Source organism: Mus pahari, chromosome 4 (assembly GCF_900095145.1).
Source record: "Mus pahari chromosome 4, PAHARI_EIJ_v1.1, whole genome shotgun sequence".
Taxonomy (NCBI): domain Eukaryota; kingdom Metazoa; phylum Chordata; class Mammalia; order Rodentia; family Muridae; genus Mus; species Mus pahari.
The window spans coordinates 133448012-133471903 of NC_034593.1; the positions used below are offsets into that span (position 1 = coordinate 133448012).

Below are 23892 nucleotides of genomic sequence, written 5' to 3' on the forward strand. Positions count from 1 at the left end.
GCTATGTGAGGGCCGAATCGCCACCTACCCAGCTATGTGAGGGCCGAATCGCCACCTACCCAGCTATGTGAGGGCTGAATCGCCACCTACCCAAACTCTGGTGGGATATTAAGGAGAAGGAGACCTCCTTACATTTGGAAGGAGTTTATAAAGTAGGGCTTTGAAAGGCTTTGGGTCCATCCACATTCTCACAACATCACTTGCCACAGGAGAGAGGTGGGAGGGTCCATGGATGAATGGTAACCACAATGTGGTATAGACATGACATGGGATACCACTGAACCTGGGTGGGAGGCGGCTCTGGCTGCTCTTTCAGGTTTGCTTCCCAGCTTTGGAGTAGATCAGAAAATTATGGCTCTATTTTGGGGCAGAAATGTCTGTTACAAAAGAGTCAATCTTCGCTCTTCAAAGCTTCCCAGGCTTCTGTCACATTCTCCCCTCAAGAGTGGCAACTCTAAAACCACTTAGAAGAGCTGCAACCGGGAAACCCATGTAGCCATTCCTACCAAGGAAATCCAGAAATCTAACCCCAAGCCTATTCCCCAGAAGGCATGAGTGTCTGGACGAGCGTCTTCATCCTAGGCTTAGGCGTAGCGTCTAGGCAGCGGTGTTGGTTCAGAAAGTGACAAGAAACCAGCGCTCTCTCCTGGACCTCAGGGTCTGGGAGACAAAGGCATTTCCTGCTTCTGGCCGAGGACAAAAATGGAATTGTTCACTTTCAAGGTCCTTGTTTCTACACTGACTGGCTGGGTCCTATCCCTGCACTCCTCAACGCTTTAACAGATCACAGGCTTCCTCTAACCCCGAGGCTAAAAGCGTGTCAGCATCTGAGACACACGCAAAGGTTCTCTCACTTGGCCAGGACACACCTACCTGGTGTTTCCAACAATGTATTTGAAAAGTGTTTGGATTTATGACTTTCTTTACTTTAATACTATAGAAATTTCAAGGACTTTTTGAAAACCACCTTTGGATATGGAATTTTGGTCTGTGTTTTCAGACCACGATCATTTGGCTCTGGAATGGCCTTTGAGGTAATATGACTACAAAGAGCTTGGGGTGGGGTTCCAGAAGCTTCAAAGGTTCTGAAAAGCAGAGACACCGAGGGGGATGCAGTCTAGGGGGCCGAGGTGACTAACCAAGTCAGAGAAGATGCTCTGGCTCGCTGCCTATAGATTCAGACTGCGGGGTCAGAGTTGAACTGTAACACTTCAGTCAGGTTGCAAAGGCAAAAGGGCAGGTTAAGGAAGGGGCTGAAGGATGGGAGCCTGTCCAGGTGGATGAACAGGACCCACAGACACAGATTCTGGTTGGCCATATCAGCAGAGGAGACTGAGCTGAGCTAAAGCCCCAGGGATAGCTGGAGTTCTCTGCCTGTGGGTCCTTGGCCAGTCTGTGGCAGCCATGGTCTAAGGAGTGCTAAGTGCCCACCTTTTTTTATGGGAGCCAGGTAAGGTCTGAATGGCCTGATAAATTCTTGGGGCTAGTCCCCCTGATCTTGTTTTAATTGACCTTTATTTCCCCACTGTCCCAAGTCACCCTGGTATATTGATAGAGTGGTCCCATTTCTAGTCTCCATAACAATCGTTTCTCTGTCTGTGCCACGTGGTATCAGATGTGGTACCAAACAGATGATGCCATTAGAGCGTCCACCAAGCTGCGAAAAGTCACCCTTCATCTTCAAGATGCAATCTCAGGCTGCTTGTAAAATGGAGTCTCTTAGGTCAGGGCACAGTCTAAAAACCCATTGTTTCACACAATATAGAGTAAGGTGCAGACAGATACAAACAAATAAAATTAAACCAAACCAAACCAAACCAAAGGTAGCTCTTTTAGATTGGAAGCAAGAGATCCACTTTCTGGGACCCATTTCTCAGGCTTTCTTGAGTGGCCTAGAAAGTTCCTGGCAAGGCAGAAAGCTTATGCTTTTGTTGCTCTCTCTGGGGTTGCCCCTGGGGAAGTTCCCCTCCACTCTGAGCAGTAAGCAGGGCTGTCCTGGGGGGCTGGAAACCCTCTCAGAAGAGTGTGGTCGGCTGTGGCATCGCCCCCAGTGGGAAGGTCTGGTGTTGTGTTTTGTTCTGTTTTGTTTTGTTTTTGTTCTGTTTTGTTTTGCTCTGTTTTAGTAACATCTCATGGTGCTCTTTTCCTTTGAAAGACCTGCGTGACTTTCGACAATGAACGGGGCTGTCTCTAAGTTATTAGATGGAGTGCCAGAGCCTCCAGGCTGCATTGCTAAAAGAAAATTATAATAAACCAGAAGGCACAGATTGGCGGCAGACTGCCTGGGCTCAAAGGCTGCCACCGATGCCCAAGGCAGTGATCCCACAGGACTGCTATGACGACACGAGTTTATCCGTGAGAAGCACTTGGCACAGCGCCCGGTGTGGCTGTATGCTGGTTGTACAGTTTAAGGGTCTACTACATGGAAAAGTTATGTCAACCTTCGCTATTCAGATCTGCGCTTCTTGGCTTGCCTCTTAGGTCATGTGGAAATATTTGATGTGGCTTCCCCTGGACCCCGCCCCCACACTCATTCCATTTGGGGTAATCTGCCTTTCAGAAGTTTTTGTTTATTTTGTTTTGTTTCTGAAAAGGATGGAATCCTCTCTTTTGCCTGGTTAAGGAGAGTTAAACGGGCCAGAGTGTGGGTGGGCTGGTGGGGATCAAGCTGCAGTAGCTGCTTCTGCCTTCTCTGCCTCTGCCTCTCTGCTTCTTTATCTCTCCTCCGTCTCTCCTCTGCCTTTCCTCTGCCTCTGCTTTCTGCTCTTTGCCCTCTTCCCTTTGCCTCGGTCTCTGGCCTCTCCCTCCTCTTCCTCCTCTGCCTCAACCACTCTACTTCTCCTCTGTCTCCACTCTCTGCCCCTCTGCCTCTCTGCCCCTCTGCCCCTCTGCCCCTCTGCATCTTCTGCCTCTGCCTTGGCTTCACTCAGGAAACATCCCTGGTGTTTATGAAAAATGCTGAGTGGGAGCTCACAAGGAAACCATCTGCAGCCCACAGACTGTGAATAAGGCACATGGGTTACAACCCAGTGTGGCTGTGTACCAATTCTCCCACCCTGCAAGCAGTATTCAGTGGGAGTGGCAGGCCGACCCCGTGTTGCCTGTTACACAGTGCTTGGCTGATGGCTTCAAGGATCTTTATGGCCCTGGAGTGAAAGCTCTTCTTTTTTGTTGTTGTTGGAAATGGACCGAACGCCAAGGAATGAAAAGCAACTCCTTTCCACCCATATCTTATTGGCCACAAAGTCCTGGCCTATGCACCTTCACGTCTCCCATGTTTTCCTGCTATGTGCTTGTGACCACAGCTGCCTGCCAGTCCCTACTTGTTCTCACTAGGCCACTGTGACTGCTCATCCTGCTTCCACTAGGAGTCCTCGGACAAACAGCCAGCCCCACGGACCCAGCCCCCACTCCCCTGCCAGGCTCCTTTTCTGAAACTCTCATTGAGACAACCATAGCCTTTTGCCACCTGCACTCAGATGGCTGGCTGTGTCCTTCTGCAGTTGACCTCTAGACTCGTATGCTTTGGCTCTGAGTTCTCCCTCTTCCTGCCTGCTAACTGCTCTTCTGGGTTCCGATGTGCTCAGCCTTGATGCTCTTTTGACAAGGAAGGTTTTTCTCCATCCAATCTATCCGAAGAGTTTCCAATCCATCCTTTAGGACTTAGCTAGCTCAACTCTGGTTGAAAAAAGAAATGGTCCAAGAGAGACAGTCCCTCTCTGGAGTTCTGTATCATTTTCTGATGGCTTACAACCATGATGCCGCCATTTGCTTGCCTTTCCCTACAGGTCAGAAGAGGGCATCCTCATCTACTGTCATCAGTGTCTGGCCCATAGCATAAAAGTGGAATGGAATTTATTTAAAATAAATGACCCTTTGTTTTAAGTGGTCCTACTCAAGACAATGCTTCCACAAACTGGCTGTAAGAGGAGATGGGACCTCAAGAGACTGGGATCAGAAGGAATCCATGCTTGCCAAGGCTTTCAGTCTGCTACTGTGTATCAGTGGAGTGGAGACTGCGGCCCTGCTACACAGTGTCTAACATGCAGCAAACACACCCGCAATGAATACCCATCCATTATCTAAGACATAGATCGCTCTTAAGGCTCAGGAGCTCCCCTGAGGGATGTGAGGGTCAGAGGAAGGGGTGCAGGGAAGTGGAAGGCTGTCTGCACAACAGCTATTGTGGTTACACACTTCATCTCACAGCACCTGTGATTACAGGCATGACATATGGGCGAGGCTAGACCTGTTGATACTCTCTCTGTACTAGGGACAAGGGAGAGTCCCCTGACCCATGAGGCCCCGGTGGCCCTGAGGAACTATAGGCAAATGGTGATTTTTAGTCAGGTAGAGGTTCACCAGGCCCCACCACTTCCTGACTATCAATAGACAGCTAATGGTGGCTGCAGGAGTTGAGACATCTCTTCAGTGATGTAGACACTAACAAAGAAGCCCAGGCGCCTGTAAATGACCCTTAACCCGGAGCCATGCAAGCAAGCCCAGTGGCCGTTAAAGAAAGAAATGAGTAAGGACTAGGTAAGAGGGAAGAGGGCATCAGTGGGAGCTGGAGGGAGATAGCAGGGAGTGAGGAGGCCTGAAGGTGAGAAATACATTTCACATTTATGTGTGTGTTAAAATGTCACAGGGAATATCATTAGCATATAATTCACATATGCTAATAAAACTTAAAACAAAAGGAGGTCCTCTTAATAACAGGTTACCCCTGTCAGACTTACCCATAAGTCGTCCGGTGTCAGAGTCCCTCTCCATTTTCCAGTCTGTGTATATCACCTCACCTTCCTAGAGAGAGAACAGGATCTGAATGAATGCAGTTCCGAGGCAAGAGGCCTCATGTTCCTGTTCTGGGACTGAGGGTTTAAAGACAAAAGCAACGGGTGAGTCTAGAGACAGAGGAATTCAGTATACAGGAGGGAAGAAAGGCTCAAAGTTGCGACTGTTTTATTTCAAGAGGACTTTGATTTCAAATGAGTTTGCTTTGTGTTCACACAGCGGCACACAGGTAACATTGGAAGTGCGGAGACCTCATGCATGCATAACTGCTGGCTTTGGGAGAGAGCCGGTTTGGGTCGGTCTGTGATTTGCCCTCAGCATTTAGCCAAGTCAGGACTCAATAAAGACCTGGAACAAGACAGAGAGGGGAGATGCAGCCTACTATTTACCTTTTAAAGTTGGGAAGAGGTGGTACAATCTCAACTCCGACTTAGGTATTGCGCAGTCTGGCACAAACCTTTGGCCATTTTAAGGAGGGGGAGGCAGAAGGATCTGCCATGAAGCAAAAGGAGAGAGAAAGCCACTCAAATGGGGACAAGGCTGAAGCAGCAGTGACACAGGCAGAGAAGCAGTGGACCGGTGCGGCTCTTACTGGCGAAAACATGGAGGCTCCTTGTCAGGTCGCCTGTTTCAGGCTACCTTGATCCTGTGCCCCTTCCTCCTGCCTCCTTCTGCCTCCTCCCCCCACCGTCCTTTGGAGTGCTGAGATTATAGACATGTACTACCAAACCTGGTTTGTGTGGTGCTGGGGGTAGGACTTGGACCTGTGCATGCTAGGCAAGCCCTTGGGTGACGGAGTTACATCCTCAGCCCCTGTTATGGAACTTTCAAATGTGAGTCTACGAGACATCTACGTTAAAAATCTTAAATACAAAGGAACATATTAAAACATGAAAGCGCGTATTATAAGCCTTCCAACAGCACACATGGGCAGTAGAGGCCATACACTACAGGGGAATGTAATTTAAAAACCTGACAGCTCTCTTTTACCTCTGTTCCCACGAAGAATTTTGTGCAGAAGTCCTCTATCGGTTTGAGGATATTGGCTATCCCTGCTTCCAGGTTTTGGTAGGGGTTAATTTCTGATGTCTTCACCATCTTGATCTGACTTAACATCTTGTCTCTCAGAATAATATGGATGGACGACATACCTGTTTAGAGACAGAGAAAGATCTTTAAAAACACACATTGTATTTTCTGTTGCTTTCCACACACATCTGCTCCACTCATTCCTTGCCCAATGTGGCAGTGACCACGTCGGTTCAGCAGGAACTCTTATCTTTTTCAGATGACCACCAACTATATCATACGATATATTACACATATATCACATATATATTACACATTAAGGCCAAGGCCGAAATACCAGGACTTTTCTTCCAAATATTTGATATCATTTTATTTTAGAGCAAAGTTTTTCTGATGTACAGTTTATAAATATTGTTAAGCTTTGGAGACTGGAGAAAAAAGCGAATTAAGTAACAAATATATTTAACGCCACAGTTTCCAAAGATAAACACCGCTGAAGAGCTGCTGCTTCGCTCCCGAGGGAAATTTCTGTGGCTACACATAAAACAGGGTTTGTAATACACGGATCGTATCCTGGGACTGGAGAGGTGGCTCTGGGCCTAAGAACACTTGCTACTCTTCCATAGTGCCTGGGTTCAGCTCCCAGCACCCGAGTGGCACATAACCACCATTTGTAACTCTAGTACCAGCTAAGTCAATGACTTCTTTCAGCTTCTGTGGACACCCAGCATATATGTGCTGCACACATATACACGCAAGCAGAACGCTCCTATGCATAAAAAGAAATACATATTTTAAAAACGGAATCGTATTCTTTTTTAACCTGATATGTCACTCCTTTGTTCTTTTCGAGTCAGTTAAGGAGATATTGAAGAGGGGAAGACAGGAGACACACAAATACTTAGGCACAGGGGTAAAAAGAGTGAAATCAGAAAACAGCTTTAAACATCTCTCTCCTTTAAGCACATTTAGTTCCAAGGGTCAAGCTCAGGTCTTTGGGCTTGTGCTATAAGCACTGTACCTGCTGAACCATCTTGGTGGCTCAATAAATCAGTTTCATGCTATGGAGTTGAAGAGGTCAGAGAAAAGTATTCCTGTCTATTGTGTTTACTCTGACTTGAGTGGGATAGCCTTGGATATTTAATGACTTCAAAGCTATTATTATGCACCACAGAGCTTCAGTCTTTGGTGTTAGTAATTCCTGCAATTAATTTATTGACCACTTACTACAAGCCAGGCATTAAATCGTGTATATTTCTCTATCAATGTATCTGTACAATGTTACCTGTTCAGTCTGTCTCTATACAGTCTGTTGTCTGTTCCTTTTATCTTCTCACCTTTCCCCCAGATGGGATAGAGATAGTTAAGGCATAAAGAGGCACAATCATTTACTTGGTCAAATAATAAACTGGATTTAAAAACACAGACCATCAATACCAGAATCCACTCTTAAACATTATGCTACTGCTTAAAAAGTATATGGCAGTCTCTGAAGGCTGCTCTAAAAGAATTCAAAAGCTATTAGACTAAAGCCTTCCTCATTGAAATACATGGAGAGGTCGAGCTGGTGTCTACCTCCAGCCCTCACTCCTACTGACTGATTTTATGGTACTGGAAGATGCTCTGCATGCTACAAGAGAAAGGTAAACACCAACCCAGCTACAAACCAGTCCACCAGTGAAGGTCTGCCTGCACGCCGTGCTGGTGCGGGAGCAGCACAAATGTTGTTGGTAGTCACCAGTCACTATCTGACTATATTTAAGGAGGACCTCGTGAGATGGATCCCATGTCTGACACTGCTTGATTGCCCAAGAACCCGAGACTAGATAGGCCAGGGACCTAGGGAGAAAACAAACACTATTGCTCTGCTAAAGGAACATAGCAATAACAAGATCACTCTTAATGATGTTCCGCTCTATCCATAGATCAGTGTCTTGCTCAGCCATCATCAGAGATGCTTCCTCCTGTAAGGAACACATACAAAGACCCACACTGGACAGTGTGCAGCGTGTGAGACTGTGGAACAGTCCCGAGTGGGATTCCTCATTAAATCCCAAGGAAGCAATGTCTTCTACATACAGCAGGGCTGATACACGTGAGGACTCACGGAGATTGTGGTAGCACATGCAGGGACTGGAGAGGTCTAAGCCAGATGGGATCCCAGTGTGGAGTGCTATTGGATTTTTTTTTATGCTTTGTCTAGGTGTGTGTGTTGTTGTTGTTGTTGGTTTTTTGTTTTTTTTTGCCTTTTGCTTGTTTTATTTTAATATTACAGGTCTTCTTATATGAGTTCAGATTTTGTGTTTTATGGGATCTCTCTCTCTCTCTCTTTCTCTCTCTCTCTCTCTCTCTCTTTCTCTCTCTCTGTGTGTGTGTGTGTGTATGCCCCCCCCACACCTTTAGCACCGTTTTCTGTTCATTCGTTTGTTTCCTATTCTGGTTTGTTCTAATTGGCTTTTTGTTTTTAATGAGATAGGAAAAGCAAGGGCGTGGATTTGGGTGGGTGTGAAGGTGGGGGGTAACTTGGAGGATCTGGGGCATGGAAACCCATGATCATATTATATGAAGAATATTTTTAATTAAAAAGTAATACACCCAGAACTTTAAAAAATTTACTAGATTATGTCCAGGGATCTTTTGAACACTAAAATGATGGGGGTGGGGGAGTCCTTGGTCACTAGGTGGCAACAGAGTACCAGAAAAACAGGATAGATTCGCCAGGCACTGATGATTCATAGTCCAAGGAATCCAGTCAATCGAATGTCCCAACCAAATAGACAGAATGTCTCAGGGAAGTTATGTGTGCACTCTACTGAACAGATCCAAGACTGACCAGAATGGGTGCTGGGCTGGCAGTGTGTCCAAACCTCAGGTGGTGTCTAATAAAATTACTAAGGCTGGTTACTCACACAGGAGGCAGGAAGCCACAGATCTTTCTGAACCCATGGAACTGCCTGCAGCATGGATTTCTGGACAGCCTGCTTTTGTTTCTGCTGGAAACATGTCTGTTCCTTCCGTGTTGATTGGTCCCAGATGCTTTTCTTTAAGAGTAATATATAGGGGCTGGAGAGATGGCTCAGCGGTTAAGAGTACCAATTGCTCTTCCAGAGGTCCTGAGTTCAATTCCCAGCAACCACATGGTGGCTCTCAACCATCTGTAACACTCTCTTGTTTGTCTGAAGAGAGTGACAGTGTACTCATATAAATAAATCTTTAAAAAAAGAGTAATGTATAAAATCACGTCATGCAAAAGGAAAATATTTGGATGCTGTGTTTTCATGTTTGACGACATAAGGGTGTTCTTTCTATAAGCTGCTTATTTTAATGAAAGGCTTTTCCTTAAGTGCATGTAAATGTACTTTCTCTCTGTCCCACCAGAATATTGGGTCTGTGAAAAGACTTAACTTCAAAAAATATTTATGATTTCAAATTATTTGTGTATGAGCCTGTGCACATCCAAAAGAGAGTGAAAGTCCCTGGAGCTGGAGTCGGGCATTGTGAGCCACCCGACACAGGCGCTGTGAGCAGAACCGGGATCCTACAGAGGAGCAGTCTTGAGGGCTCTTGAGGGCTAAGCCACCTCTCCAGCCCTATGATCTGTTTTTTCAATACTGTGTTCTTAGAGCCTGGAAACTTTGGGGGAGTTTAAGAAATACTTGTTGGGGGCTGGTGAAATGGCTCAGTGGGTAAGAGCACCCAACTGCTCTTCTGAAGGTCCGGAGTTCAAATCCCAGCAACCACATGGTGGCTCATAGCCATCTGTAACAAGATCTGACTCCCTCTTCTGGAGTGTCTGAAGAGAGCTACAGTGTACTTACATATAATAAATAAATAAATCTTAAAAAAAAAAAAAAGAAATACTTGTTGACTGAATGTAGACGGCACATGGCAGCTTGCATGTGTGAGGCCCTAAGTTTACGAAAGAAAAATTTAAAGAAAGAAGGAAGAAAAGAAAGAAAACATTTTAATTTTAGGGTTTATATGTCTAAAGACAGAACTGCAAAATCCGTGAAGTAACCACTGAAGGGCAGTGAAGAGAACTAGACACGTGTGGGTCAACAGTCAGACAACTATCTTTCTTTCCCTAAGCAGTTGCTAGGACAAGGAGACTGGAATCCAGGAAGGAGCCTCCAAGATTGGTGATTTCACTTTCTGCAACTTCAGTTAGGGACCCAAAGCCAACTGATGTCAGGAAACAACAAATGGAAAGTTCTAGAAATGAAGCACTCCCGAGTTTTGGGTTGTATGGCAGCCTCCTTAGAGCAGTGAGACCTTGCGCTGTCTGCTTGGGTGTTGCTAGGGTATGGGTTGTCCAGGGAGCGGCGCATCCATGCTGTGCATGCCATCTGCCCATCATCAGCCACTTAGCCGCCTTGGTGGTACTCAGACAGGCTTCCATAGGAAGGCAGTGCTTGAGCTCGAGTGACGGCACTCCCCTCCTTCAACCCTCTCCCCCCTTAACTTATCTAAGGTCCCAGAGTCCTAAAGCATGGTGCTGGTGGTCTGGACGAGCTCAAGAGGAGCTGAGGAAACACTCTCGGGTAAAAACCCGGAAGCACAACCCAGGACTTTCAGGGACTGACTCATGGAACCTTTATTCCAGGATTCAGTCGTAATTCCACATTTTATTAACAGGACTGTTAACATCTTACTTTGTCTCGTTTATGAACGACATCTGTGCTTTTGGGGTTTGAACTGGGTATAGTAGGCGCTGGAACGCATCCCTCACAGATGGGAGTATCCCTGCTTTGATAGCTGATTGGTCCTTGTACAGAGCTTCTTGAAGTCGAGGTCATGACCCCACACCACATCTGAGCCTGTGCTGGAGAAGACTCTGTAGGTCCTTTAAAATGTTTGTTTGGGTACCAAAGGGAAACAAACGCGCTATGTTTTAAAAATGCCTGTGATGGTTTGTATATTCTTGGATCAGGGAGTGGTACCATTTGGAGGTGTGGCCTTGTTGGAATAGGTGTGACCTGGTTGGAGTAGGTGTGTCACTATGGGTGTGGGCATAAGATCCTCACCCTAGTTGCCTGGAAGTCAGTCTTCCACTAGCAGCCTTTGGATGAAGATGAACTCTCAGCTCCTCCTGCACCATGCCTGCCTGGATGCTGCCGTGTTCCCGCCTTGATGATAATGAACTGAACCTCTGAACCTGTAAGCCAGCCCCAATTAAATGTTGTTTTTTATAAGAGTTGCCTTGGTCATGGTGTCTGTTCACAGCAGTAATAACTAAGACAATGCCCCTAAATCCAGAATCCCCTTTTTTCTCCAGCACAGGCCTAAAAATTTCTGCTCCAACTGGGCATTACCTACATTTTAAAAAGTTATGTGTGTGTGTGTGTGTGTGTGTGTGTGTGTGTGTGTGTGTGTGCTGCCTTGTCTCACCTCAGTGGAAGAGGATGTGCCTAGCTTTGCAGAGATTTGAAGTGCCACAGTGGAGGAATACCTGGGGGGCCGGGGGGAAAGAACCCGCTCAGAGGAGAAGGCAAGGTGGGAATGGGGGAAGGGTTGTGGGAGGGGGTGACCGGGAGTGGGGCAGTGAGTGGGATATAAAGTGAATGAGTAAAAAAAATTTCTTTAATTTAATTAAAAAAACCCAACTTTTTTCTTAGATGTCGTTTTGTTTAACCAAACTTTGGAAATTTTACAACAGAAATCTTTGGAGGCAAGAATCTGAAAATACTTCAATTATTACTTAGCTTTATGAATTTTTGTACATTTTTAGTGTGCTTTGCTCTCCAGTTGAACACTCAGCAAACCTTTCCTTTGAGGGTTTTGAGAGCTTGGGTGTACCCTTTGATCATATTCCAAAGGAACATGGACTGAGCCAAACTAGATTTTAAAAATGACCTTTCTTTTTCTTTTTCTTTTTTCATTCAGTTTGATTTATCATGGCACTGTGAAACTATTAATTAGAAGTTTTAACTTATGGAAATTTGTTTCTTTGTGTTTCATATTGTATTATGTTATGCCCGAGATAAGTTTCATTCAGTAAAATTATTCTTTGAACAGTATACATTCCTTAGGTGGGCTTCATTCATTTAAAATTTTATTATATTTATGTTCTTTGCATACAATGTATTTAGACCCTATATGCATACATGTATACAATGTATTTTGACCCTGTATTCATACATGTATATAAAGTATTTCGATCCTGTCCACCTGTCTTTTTTAGGGTTAACTGTTGCCTGGATAAAATGCCACATCCAAAGGCAACTTGGGAGGAAAGTATTCATCCCATTCACACTTGGATGTAATGGTTCATTATCTAAAGCAGTTAGGGAAATAACTCAAACAGGGAGGCAGGAGATGGTACAGAGGCCATGGAGGGATGCAGCTCACTGGCTTACTTAGCCTGTTTTCTTAGAGGACCCAGGACCACCAGTCCAGGAGTAGCACTACCCATAAAGGACTGGACCCTCCTCAACCAATCACTGATTTAAAACAATGTCCTCCAGGCTTGCCTACAGCTCTTTCTTAGGAGGCCTCATCTCAATTGGGGTTTCCTCCTCTCTGATGACTCTAAACTGTCAAACTGACATAAAATTAGCCAGCACGCCACCCGTCCTTCAACTTCGAGCCCTTCCAACCTTATGCTATGTCCTTTTTTTTTTCTTATTACACTCTGATTCCAGGTAGCGCTACCCACATGTACGTATAGGATACTATAGGACCATTCACTAGGACATGGCAACATAAGAGTGGACATACACCTGAAGAAAACTATCTCTTCTTTAGCAGCCAATGACATGAGGCTTCAAAACATATGGAAGTTGCCTTGGAGGCATGTACCCATGGTGCTACCTAATTCAGAGGCTGAGGGAGAAGTTCTACTCAAGCCTAGGAGTTCAAGACCTACAAAAGCAGGAGACAGACAGACACACAGAGACACACGTTCAGCTTACAGAACTCCATCAGGGTTCTGATGTGTCTGCCGTCTGTGTCCTGATGGTTTCAGTACAAGCTGACTCTCTCGTAGAGAGATATAAACTTTCATTATAAACGTCCATCCTGGAGGTTTCGTTAGCTGTGCTCTTATGAATCAGACAGTTCTAGCAGGAAACTCACCTTAGACATAAACGGATAACAGTGCTCCAAGACATCCTTATAATAGACAAAGGCGCTTTAGTTACCTTGTATTTTGCAAAGAAAGGGGTCTTCGCCCAGGCTCAGCTTGGTTGGACAGTGGTCTAAACTTGTGTCACCCTTAGACAGTTTTAACTTTTGGAAGAAAATAAAAGACAGACATATTCTTAGAAAATCATTGGATTTTTTTTTTTGGCCTGTCCCTTCTGCTTCTAGATCATTAGAAACCATCCTTGAACCACTCCACCCTGCTCCTTTAACCCAGTTGTTTTTCCCCATGAAAAACACCCAATTCTTATTTCTGCAACCAAGCTACCAAGGGAAGTCTGCCTGGGGACATGTTTCCCAACCCCAGAATGCTGTTTTCTTTCTTTATGTGTTTTATTTTGTATTCCAAAACTCATCTTTATGAGTTGCAGCGTAAGATAATGAACAGGGGCTGCTAGCCTTCTGCCCTAAGTTTTCCGGTAGGATAAAGGTTCAGGAAGGGACCTGGCTTTGAACTGGATGGCTGCAGGTCCCATCAGGGACATACTTTACCCTGAATGACAATTTTGGCCTTGTGCCTGCATCATGTATTCCTGGCTAGAATGATAAACGGCCCTGAGGTTTCTTCCCCTGTGCCCGCTCCCCAGTTCCTTCTGGGTGTTTGTTTATACACTTGCCGCGCAGTTATTCTTTGGTACATTTGCGTATTCATTTGTTTTGCTTCAACTATTCACGACTCAGTAAGTCTTCCGCCCCCTCCCAACTTCTTTTTTTTTCTTTCTTTGTAAAGAGTTCTTTTTAGATTTATTTTATGCATAGGGGTGATTGGCTTGTGTGTATGTCTGTGCACCATGTGCATGCGTAGTGCTCACAGAGATCTGAAGAGGACATCAGATGCTCGGAGGCCACCAGGTGAGTGCTGAGAATGGAACCCAGGTCCTGGTTCTGCAAGAGCAGCAACTGCTCTTAGCTACCAAGCCATCTCTCAGCTCCCCACCCCAGACAATTTCCAACATTCTTTTCTAGTTAATTCAGAAATACTCTCACCCTCCAAGCTCCTTCTCTGGGTGCAAACGCCCAGGAATGTTGACGTGATATTCATAAATCAAAAGAAAATATAGATATCCAGTTCAGAATTAGAATTACACATTCTAAAGAAGAGGCCTACTCGCACTTCCTACATGTACCCATCCGTAGCTACAGCCATAAAGGCGAATGACTGACTCAAGGTAAATTCAGTGCTTCTCCAGTTCTGTTTGGTCAGCAATATTATAGTATCACTTATTACAGATACTCAAAAATGGGCATTTTTTTCCCTATGAAAATGGGGGAAATTAGCCTTCCTGGGCCCAGCTGAGGAGCTGCCAATCTTCAAGGAGTCAGTACAAAGCTGCTATTTGTAAGTTGTGGCTCACTTACACAAGAAGTATCATTCCCAGCCAAGGTCACTGTAGTTTGGGTGTCACCAGAAGTCAAGGAGTTTGTTGGATGGATGAGTGAATGAATGGATGAGTGAATGAATGAATGAATGAATGAATGAATGAATTTGTGTATCCTGTGGTCCCGTGTCAACTCAAGCCATTCTTCAATTGGAGGGCAGGTACATGGGTGTGATCTATGTCACATGTATGGTGTATAGGGTGGAGCCACGCCCATGTTACTTACTCTAGACAGGGGTTTCCAGGAGAGATCTAGGTGCAAGAAAGTCGAGGGCACATCAAAGGGAATGTCAATGTTTTCTTCTTTCTTCTTCTCTACTGGTGATTGTTGAGGGTTTGCGTTGTTGACGACTGTGGTTGCTGCTGTGGCTGCAGCTGCAGATGTGACTACAGGTTTTTGGGGTCGGATATCCCAAAAACAAATCGTGCTAAAAGAAAAATCATGTTACTATTTTTTTAAAATTAAGACCAAGTAAGAGATGCAGTGTCCAGATACCATGCAAGACAATGATGATGTCTTAATGTTTCTGGAGCTGAGCTTTTTAGTGAGCAAGGCCTTTCTGTGTTCTGCTTCCTGAGAGGTTTGATTTTTAACTAACTGCATTTGTGTGTGGCGGTGTGTGACTCTGTGTATGTGAGTGTAATATCCGTAGAGGCCTGAAGAAAGCCTCAGATTGCTCAGAGCTGGAATTCCCAGAGGGGGAGCTGTCTCATGTGGGTGCTGGGAACTGAACCTGGGACCTCTGTAAGAGAAGCCAGAACACCAGCTCATCCCCCCAGCACGGTGCTTCTTATTGTACAGAATCACACCAGGCTTACTAGGGATGTTTGATGATTTACTTTGTCTTGATGGTAATGCATGGGGAGTCAGTTTGTAACTGATGACTTTAAAAAGGAATATGAGAGCTTTATTAAGATGTGATTCATATATATAATAAGTTCATCTATTTAAAATGTATAGCTTTAATGGTGGTTGTTAAAGTCACCAGCCTCTTCTCCTGGACCTCACAGCACCTGGTCCTGTCTACTCCCCTAACACAAGGTGTTATTATTTCTACATGGGTCAAAGAATTTTTGTTTGTTTATTTTTGAGTCAGGGTCGCATTACACAGCTCTACCTGTCCTAGAACACAGTCTGTAGACCAGGCTAGCCTCAAACACAGATCATCCTGCCTTTGCTTCCAAGTGCAAAGGGTTTAAAGGATTAACGGTGTGCACCATGGCATCCAACTTCAAAGATTTTTTTTTTTTTTTAAAAAAGAATAAGAACTCTCCATACAGCTCAGGCTGAACTTAAGCCATGACTCTCAGGCTTCAGTCTTTTGAGTGCTTAGATTATGAGCTACAAAGCTGTTTTTAGGGGCAACGTTTTCAAGTTGTGAAGTCCAGATAAGCATACTTGTTAGTATTGTATGTCCTACATTGTTCTGAGTTAATTCTATAATCAGGCAGCTATGATTAAATCTACATGGGCAGCCTTCACCATAGCTGCTGCATTATAACAACGCTCTGTATGGATGTGCATCAGAAAAGTAGACACCCTTCTGCTTCTCAGAGGCCTTCCTGCTACGTGTGACGACCTCGTATCTGTGAGATAAACTGAATGGAAACAGCATATACCATAGAGTTCCGAGTGTGGCACGTGAAGAAGCAGAGTAACTGTGGTTGATGCGGTGTGCTGATGCCACACCTAGTTAACTCTTGGTTTTCCAAAAGTATTTTATTTACTATTATCATCATCATCATCATCATTATTACTGTGTGCGTGATGTGTCTGAGCACATCATTGCTGGCATGCTGTGGTGTTCGTGCGGCAGTCAGAGGACAGCTTTTGAAAGTCGGCTCTCTCTCCTTCCACCCTGGGTTCTGGGAGTCAAACTCGGGTCGTCAGGGTTTGCGGTTAAGGGCTTTTATCAACTGAGACTTCTAGCTCCCAATTTCTCATCATTTCCAAATTTTTCCCCATGAAAAGTTCGTTTGTTTTCCTTTGACACCGGATCTCACTATGTAACCCTAGTTAGCCTGGACCTTGCTATGTAGACTGTGCGGCCTCATCCTCATAGAACTTGGCCTGCCGCAGCCTTCTGAGTGTTGGGATGAGGGCCTGACTTGCTCCAGGTCAAACCCTGGCTTTATTTTAAATGCCAGCGATAATCTATGCAGTTCTCCTTTGATTACTTTAATTGCTTAATAATTATTGGAGAGTGAAGGAAGATATTGGTTTTTAGGGACATGGGAGCCAGAAGGGCACAGCCTGGGATGGATCTTAGGCAGTGCTGGGAGACGTACCAGTCTGCTGAGCATGTGACGAGCTGACAATTTATTCCACTTCGGTTCTCAAAGACAGATCCCATCCTGTTAATCTGTTTGAAATTGTTTAAGAAAAGAAAACTCTGTAAACAGCAGTAGGTCTCCTCTAAGGCTGTCTCCGACCTCCCTAGTCACGGGCATTTCACCAGGAATACATATATAAAAATATAAAACTCTCAAAGTACAGAGACTATTATCAGAGAAAGGCAACTTCTAAGTAGCTAGAACTAATTTTTCTTATGGCTAATTTCTTTTAATTTTTTTCTTTTAAGAAATTTTGCCAAACTATCATTAACACTATCATAGAAGTTTGGAATCTGGGTTTTAAGATCTAATATGACTCTACTTGGAATTCTTATCCATTCTTTGTTCACAGAAACATTTTTTATAGAGTTTTAATTAGGATGCATATAAATGTCGATCCTCAGATATTTCAGTTTGCACAACCTGAATTTTATCTGCATATTCACAGATTACTTTTAATTGTTTTGTAAAATGTAGGTGATAGACACCATCTCATTATTCACTAGTTTTAGAAATGCAGGCTCTTTCAGTTTTTCATGGTCAGTTGGCTGTGTGCTGGATGCTGACTTCCATTAGATCTGATAGTTTAAGAATCTCTCCCTCTCTGAAGGACACCTCTAGGATCTTAGAGATTCAGCACTCCAGGGCTTTGCATGTTAAAGATTTAGAACTCTGTCCCAGTTATCTCTGTCAAAGAAAGCCTTGGTTGAGGAATTGTCTACATCCAACTAGCCTGTGGACACTTCTGTGGGAAATTACCTGTACTGGCTAGCTTTGTGTCAACTTGACACAGCTGGAGTTATCACAGAGAAAGGAGCTTTAGTTGGGGAAATGCCCCCATGAGATCCAGCTGTGGGGCATTTCCTCAATTAGTGATCAAGGGGGAGAGGCCCCTTGTGGGTGGGACCATCTCTGGGCTGGTAGTCTAGGATTCTATAAGAGAGCAGGCTGAGCAAGCCAGGGAAAGCAACCCAGTAAAGAACATCCCTCCATGGCTTCTGCATCAGCTCCTGCTTGAGTTCCAGTCCTACATCCTTTGGTGATCAACAGCAGTATGGAAATGTAAACTGAATAAACCCTTTCCTCCCCAACTTGCTTCTTGGTCATGATGTTTGTGCAGGAATAGAAACCCTGACTAAGACATTTCCTTATTATAACTTGGTAGCTGAGGGCCCAGCCATTGTGGGAGGACCATCCCTAGGTAGACGATTCTGAGCTGTGTGACAAGAGTAGGCTAAGCAGGAGCCTGAGAAGGGTCTAATGATGCAGCCAGCAAGTAGTGTTCCTCCATGGTTTCTGCTTCAAGCTCCGGCTTCGACTTCCCTCAGGGATGGACTTGAAAGCATAACCCAAATAAACCCTTGCCTCTAAGACGCTTCTGGTCAAAGCATTTTATCACAGCAGCAGACATGAAGCTAGAGTCAACTCCTAAAGCCACAATACTATTTCAGAAGCTTAAAAAACACACTTTATAAACGAAACAGGGACCGAGGGTAGCTCAGTTAGTATAGAGCTTGCCAAGTGTGCCCTCAGCCCTGGATGTGATCTCCAGCAGCACCACATACACTGGATACGGTACCCACATCTGTAAGCCCAACGAGACCGAGACAGGAGAGTCAGAAAGTCAAGGTCATCTTTGACTGCTGAGTAAGTTCAAAGTCAGTCTGTGATACACGAGACACTGTCTCAAAACAAAACAAAACAAATCTAACAGGATACAGGCTGGTGAGGTGGCTTGGTGGCTAAGAGCACCGTCTGCTCTTCTAGAGAAGCCAGGTTTGAGTCCCAGCACTCACACAAGCATCAAAACTTACCTCGAATGAGTCGGGCAGCCAGTGTATGTCTGTGATTACTTTCCTATGGCCACTTTCAATGGAAGACACTGCGCAGTGTCTGATGTACATTGATTCTTTATTGCTGTCTGGTTCAAGGAGAAACATGGGCTGGATAAAGGCGAGAAGAAAGTTATGTTTCAGAGAGTTGACAGGTCAACTTTACTGGCCATTCCAGTTAAAATGTAACAAGTCAGAGTTGAATCAGTTAAGGTAAAACACAAATTCGTGTTTCCCTATACTACATATTTAGTAACAGGTTTACCCATTTTCCCTTTCAAAGTAGTTTAATGTTGGGCTGGAGAGATGGTTCAGTGGTTAAGAGCACCAATTGCTCTTCCAAAGTCCTGAGTTCAATTCCCAGCAACCACATGGTGGCTCACACCCATCTGTAATGGGATCTGATGTTCTCTTCTGGCATATCTGAAGACAGCTATAGTGTACTCATATACATAAAATAAATAAATTTTTTTAAAAAGTAGTTTAATATCTACATTTTGTGGATGACTGTTGATACCGGGAAAGGGCAGGCGGAATATAAGCTTAGAATCTGTGACTGGACAATGAAAAAGGTAGGCAGGGCTAAGGTTTTCAGAGAGACAGGACAGAGGGCAGAAGGATGAGAGAAGATGGAGGAAGAAGATGAACCCAATTCATGTGGCTTTAAATAGTCACAGGTAGCTATGAATACCATAGAAGAGCAACAGAATAATATAGACAATCCGTCCAATCTAGGTGGGCAGCTTGTATCAATATCAATTGACTCTGAGTTCATTGCGTGGGAGTTTTGTGGGATGAGTCTGATATAAATCCGATAACTTACTAGCCTCTGAAGTTTTGATTTTACTGAGTTATGGGGATTGGTGACAGCTAGCCATAGGGGATGGGTGACTGAGAAAACAGTAGTTCAGCGACAAGCGAACCACGGGAGCAAAAGAGTTGGTGTTAGCATAGATTTCTCTCTCTCTCTCAATTATTAAATGCAACAACATTTCACAAGGATTATGAACCCAAACTGTTCACGAAGGAGTGTTTCCATGGGTACAGAGATGCATACATCCTACCATTCCCTGGGGAGAGACCCATGGATAGCAAGGCTGGAGGACTGGGGCTGGAGGGGATATGTGATATGGAAGGATATGTGATATGGAGGGGATATGTGATATGGAGGGATATGTGATATGGAGGGATATGTGATATGGAGGGGAAACACTCACCTAGATGATGGCTGCTCTTCCCAGTGCTCTTACTGGGATCTATAGCCTCACAGAACCATAACAAATTTTTTTAACTTAAAATTCTTGTTATTTATTTTGTACATGTGCACATGTATGTTTGTGTGTTTGAGTGTGGAGGTCAAAGGCTATCTCGTGAGGGTAGATCTCTCCTTCCACTGTTTGGGTCTCAGGGATTGAACTCAGGTCATTGGAAATGGTGGCAGGTATGCTCACACAGTGAGCCATCCTGCCAGTCCATTGGTAGCATAGTTGTGTTTTTAGTGAGTGATTCCATAAAAAGTTACCCAGGACGTGCGTACAAACAGATGCGAAGGGTGGCAAAATGAAAATAATTTTCTGTGCTATTTACACAGAGTCTTTAAAAACATGGCGGATCTTTTATATATGTTTTTGAGAAACTCTTGGATGGGGAAAGCATCCACGTGAGTGAGAATCTCTAGGAAGCAAACCTTGAGAGAAGTCTTTTTACTTCTGCTGCTGCCCGTCTTGATGTTCTCTATGCGGTCCGCGTGTGCCGTGATATCCCACATGACGATCTAAGATGGAGAGAGGTGCCAGCATAGCACTTTCAGGATTCGGAGAATTGGGTCTGAAAGACTGCTTTTTAGGGAGCCTGTGGTGTACCACCCAGGAAAGATTAACTGCATAACCATTCCTAGCCTGTAGCCAACAGCTATTGCCTTAGGGCGTAATCTGACCTAGCTTGTACCGGAAGTAACTCAGCATCCTTTAGATGGGATATTGGGGAGAATGTTTTCATCTCTCCATCCTATCCTCAACTCTTTGTTTTATGTTTGTGTTAATAAATGCTACTACTGAGCAATTAAATGCAAGACAAATATTGTGCACTTCCCCATGGTTTGGGGGAGATTTTGTTCTGCTCTGAATATAGGTAGAGCTTGCTTCAGACCTGGGGAGGAACAGCCTTTACCCAGATTCTCAAGAATGAAGTACAGACATCCCATCATGGGGGAAGAATGGCAGACAAATTATCTTAGTTGCCTGTGACTCAGAATTCTATGTTACCCAAGGGTCTTTCTTTTAAAAATAAGGACAAAGTAGAATATACAACAGGAAGCCAGGGCAGACGTCAGTGGCTAAACAGCATGTCCGAACAAAAAGAAGACATTAACGAAGGCCGATATGGGAGAGCCATGGATGACTTTATTTTATTATGTCCTTTCCCAAAATACTCTAAACCAGCGACACCATTCTTGTTACAAAGGCAAAGGCAATTCAGGTGTTCTTGGCTTAGCAAATGGCTCTGGGTCATCATTAGGATCTCAGCAGCTGGTGAACAAAAACCACGGGGACATTTGCTTTCCTAATTTTCCTGCTGCTCTGGGGAAATGAACCTGGAAGCTGCTCCCATCAAAATCTTGGCTAAGGAAGCTCTTTTAGCCACTCGCAGAAAGATCAGGTGCTTTTATTTTGTTTGATTAACTGGGACAAGGTCTCATGTAGTCCAGGCTGATCTTGAATTATCTGTGGTGCCAAGGATGACCTGGCCACTCTGGATCCTCGTGCCTCTGCCTCCCAAGTGCTGGGAGTGAGATGTGCACCACCACACTGTTTAGGAAGTGCTAGGGATCCAACTTCGCATGTGCGGGGACCCTCTGTGGCTTCATTCTATATCTTAAGTGATTTTTCCAATAGTCAAGCGCACTGGATCGAAATGACCTGAAGCTTAGATCATAGAACGGCTTTAGAGGTTTTGACTTTTGCTTCCCTAATTCAACAATAGTGGAGGGCAGGATCTCAATGTGGCAGAAGTTAGATAACTTAGAAGAAAAACAAAGCCGACGTGGTACCAAATACATCCAACTTTGATGATGTGTATTTTCCAATAAACTTCTATTTGAATTCTGTATTATTTCATAACTCATAGATAGCTTCAGGGAAATTCCAGCAATGGTCTCTTATGAGAGGTAATGATGTTTGTAGCTTGCAACACTGTTTAATATTTATTGTCAAATTGACGTAAACTAGAGTCATCTGGTAAGAGGGGAACCTAGGAGTTGCTTAGGTCAGAGTGACCTGTGTGTATGTCTATGGGCATTTTTTTAAATTGCTAATTTATGTAAAACAGCCCAGACCACTGTTGGAGGCCTCACCCTAGGCAGGTGGGTCTGGGTTGTGTAAACGAAAGAAATAGAGTAGACTGAGTTTGGTTATTCTGACTGGATTATCCTGTAAACACCCCCAGTTCCAACCCCATGTCTGATGTATCTTTCTACCCAAGTTCTGGCATAGTGATTAACATATGGCCAACATGCCTTCCCTGTGCCACACTGAACACTTATGTTCTAAAGCTACCAGCACCAAGGTGTCTTACAGCCTTAGTAAACATCCAAAAAAATTCCTAAGTACCTGTCCGTTGATGCAGCCTCCAGCGATGATATTGGGGTCACTTGGACAGAACTCGAAACAGAAGATGTCATCCGGGCTCTCCAGCATCAACTAAAGTCAACCCCACGAATAAAAGGAAGTATGAAATAATATTGAGATGGGCATAAGGGTAATTCTGTAGCTGTCTATAGGCAACACACATTTGAGGCAGCCCTCAGTCAGACCTCTGGGGTGGAAGGCCCTTTTGTTGAACTTTATCGCAGACATTGGTTCCACCTATGAAACTCGGTGTCTCTCTTTGGGATCTAGGTCCTTCCATCACCCACCCAAGGATTCTACAATTGTTGGGGACATGCTATCCTATGTCAAACAAAAGAGTATGAAGTTAGTGATACTGAGGAATGCAGAGGATAAACTCTGAGGGAGGAGGAGATCTTTGTCTTTCTTCTTTATGTATCTACTCAGGCATACAGTGGGCAGTCAAACAGAAAATTCGCTGAGTGGGAGAATCTGGAAATAATGGTGGTAAATATTTCAAGGTTCTTTCAGACAGGGTTTCTCTGTGTAACCAATCCTGTCCTGGAACTCACTGTGTAGATCGGGGCTGGCCTTGAACTCAGAGATCCGCCTGCCTCTACCTCCTGAGTGCTGGGATTAAGGGCATGCATCACCACAGCCTAGCTAATATTTCAAGTTTTAAAACACTATGAAATACAGCAGATGAAAACTGTGCATGAAGGAATCACCATTTTAATATTACATCAAGCAAGGTGCACAGCGACTGTTCTCCACCCACAGCACCAAAAGGCAAAGTTTCCCACTGGACTTTTTATCTTTTTCTTTGAGAAGGGTCCCTCTATGTACTTTAGGCTGTCTGGGAACTCACTGTGTAGTCCAGGCTGGACGAGAGCTCAGAGATCCACCTGCCCCTTGCTTCTGAGTGCTGGGATTAAAGGTGTGCAACACCCCCCTGGCCCAGCTGAATTTTTCAACTGAGCTTGGGTGAATTATTTTAGTTTACAGCACTTTTGGGATTTTAGAGATCTTTATTTTTGAAAGTAAAAATACTAAAGCTATCATGGTTTTGATTAATAAACGCAGATCACTTTTATTATCTCTTAAAAATTATCTTCTTTCTTGTATGTGCATATGTGTGTGTATAAACATATGTGTGTGGAATGTGTATATGTGTGTGAGTGGTGTGTGTGTCTCCGTAAGTATGTGTATGAATGTGTTTGTATATGTGTATGTTTATGTGTATGTCCATGTGTTTGTATGTTCATAAATATGTGTAATGTGTGTGAGTGGTGTGAGCATGTGTATGTGTGTATTTGTGTACATGTATGTGTGTGTGTGTACAGGGGTCAGAGGGTGATGACAAGTGTCTTCTTTGATCATTCGCCAGCTTACCTTTTGAGACAGGGTCTCTCACTTGAACTCAGAGCCAGCCAATTCAGCTGGCTTAGCTATCTTTATGTACTCAGCTTGCCCCATGGTCCCCTGACTCTGCCTCCAGAGCACCAGGGTTCAGTTCTTCACCCTCACACACCTGCTTTACCCACAGGGACAGCTCCATAGCTCATGCTTGTCTTTTTAAAGCTTATCTTTAAAAATAGAGGTAAAGAAAGTTTTCTTTAGCATTCTAACAGACTAGGCCTTTGTCCACACTTCCACAGCAGAGTGGAGAGAAGCCCTCCAGCGCAGAAGCACCAGGACATTGCCCTCTCTGGGGAGAGGGAGAGGGAGGGGAAGGGGGAGAGGGAGAGGGAGAGGGAGAGAGGGGGAGGGGAGGGAGAG

General features: G+C 44.5%; 1 protein-coding gene across 1 annotated transcript in view; it reads right to left on the reverse strand.

Moving 5' to 3' along the window:
* Wdr63 (WD repeat domain 63) overlaps nucleotides 1-23892 on the reverse strand; it is a 51318-nt gene that overhangs the window by 11122 nt on the left and 16304 nt on the right. The window contains exons 10-17 of the mRNA XM_021196816.1: nucleotides 22117-22206; nucleotides 20196-20282; nucleotides 18491-18619; nucleotides 16632-16705; nucleotides 14569-14770; nucleotides 12963-13050; nucleotides 5785-5945; nucleotides 4740-4803 (exon numbers count right to left, since the gene is read on the reverse strand). Of these exons, the coding sequence (XP_021052475.1) occupies nucleotides 4740-4803; nucleotides 5785-5945; nucleotides 12963-13050; nucleotides 14569-14770; nucleotides 16632-16705; nucleotides 18491-18619; nucleotides 20196-20282; nucleotides 22117-22206 (895 nt within the window). The remainder of the gene's footprint in view (nucleotides 1-4739; nucleotides 4804-5784; nucleotides 5946-12962; nucleotides 13051-14568; nucleotides 14771-16631; nucleotides 16706-18490; nucleotides 18620-20195; nucleotides 20283-22116; nucleotides 22207-23892) is intronic.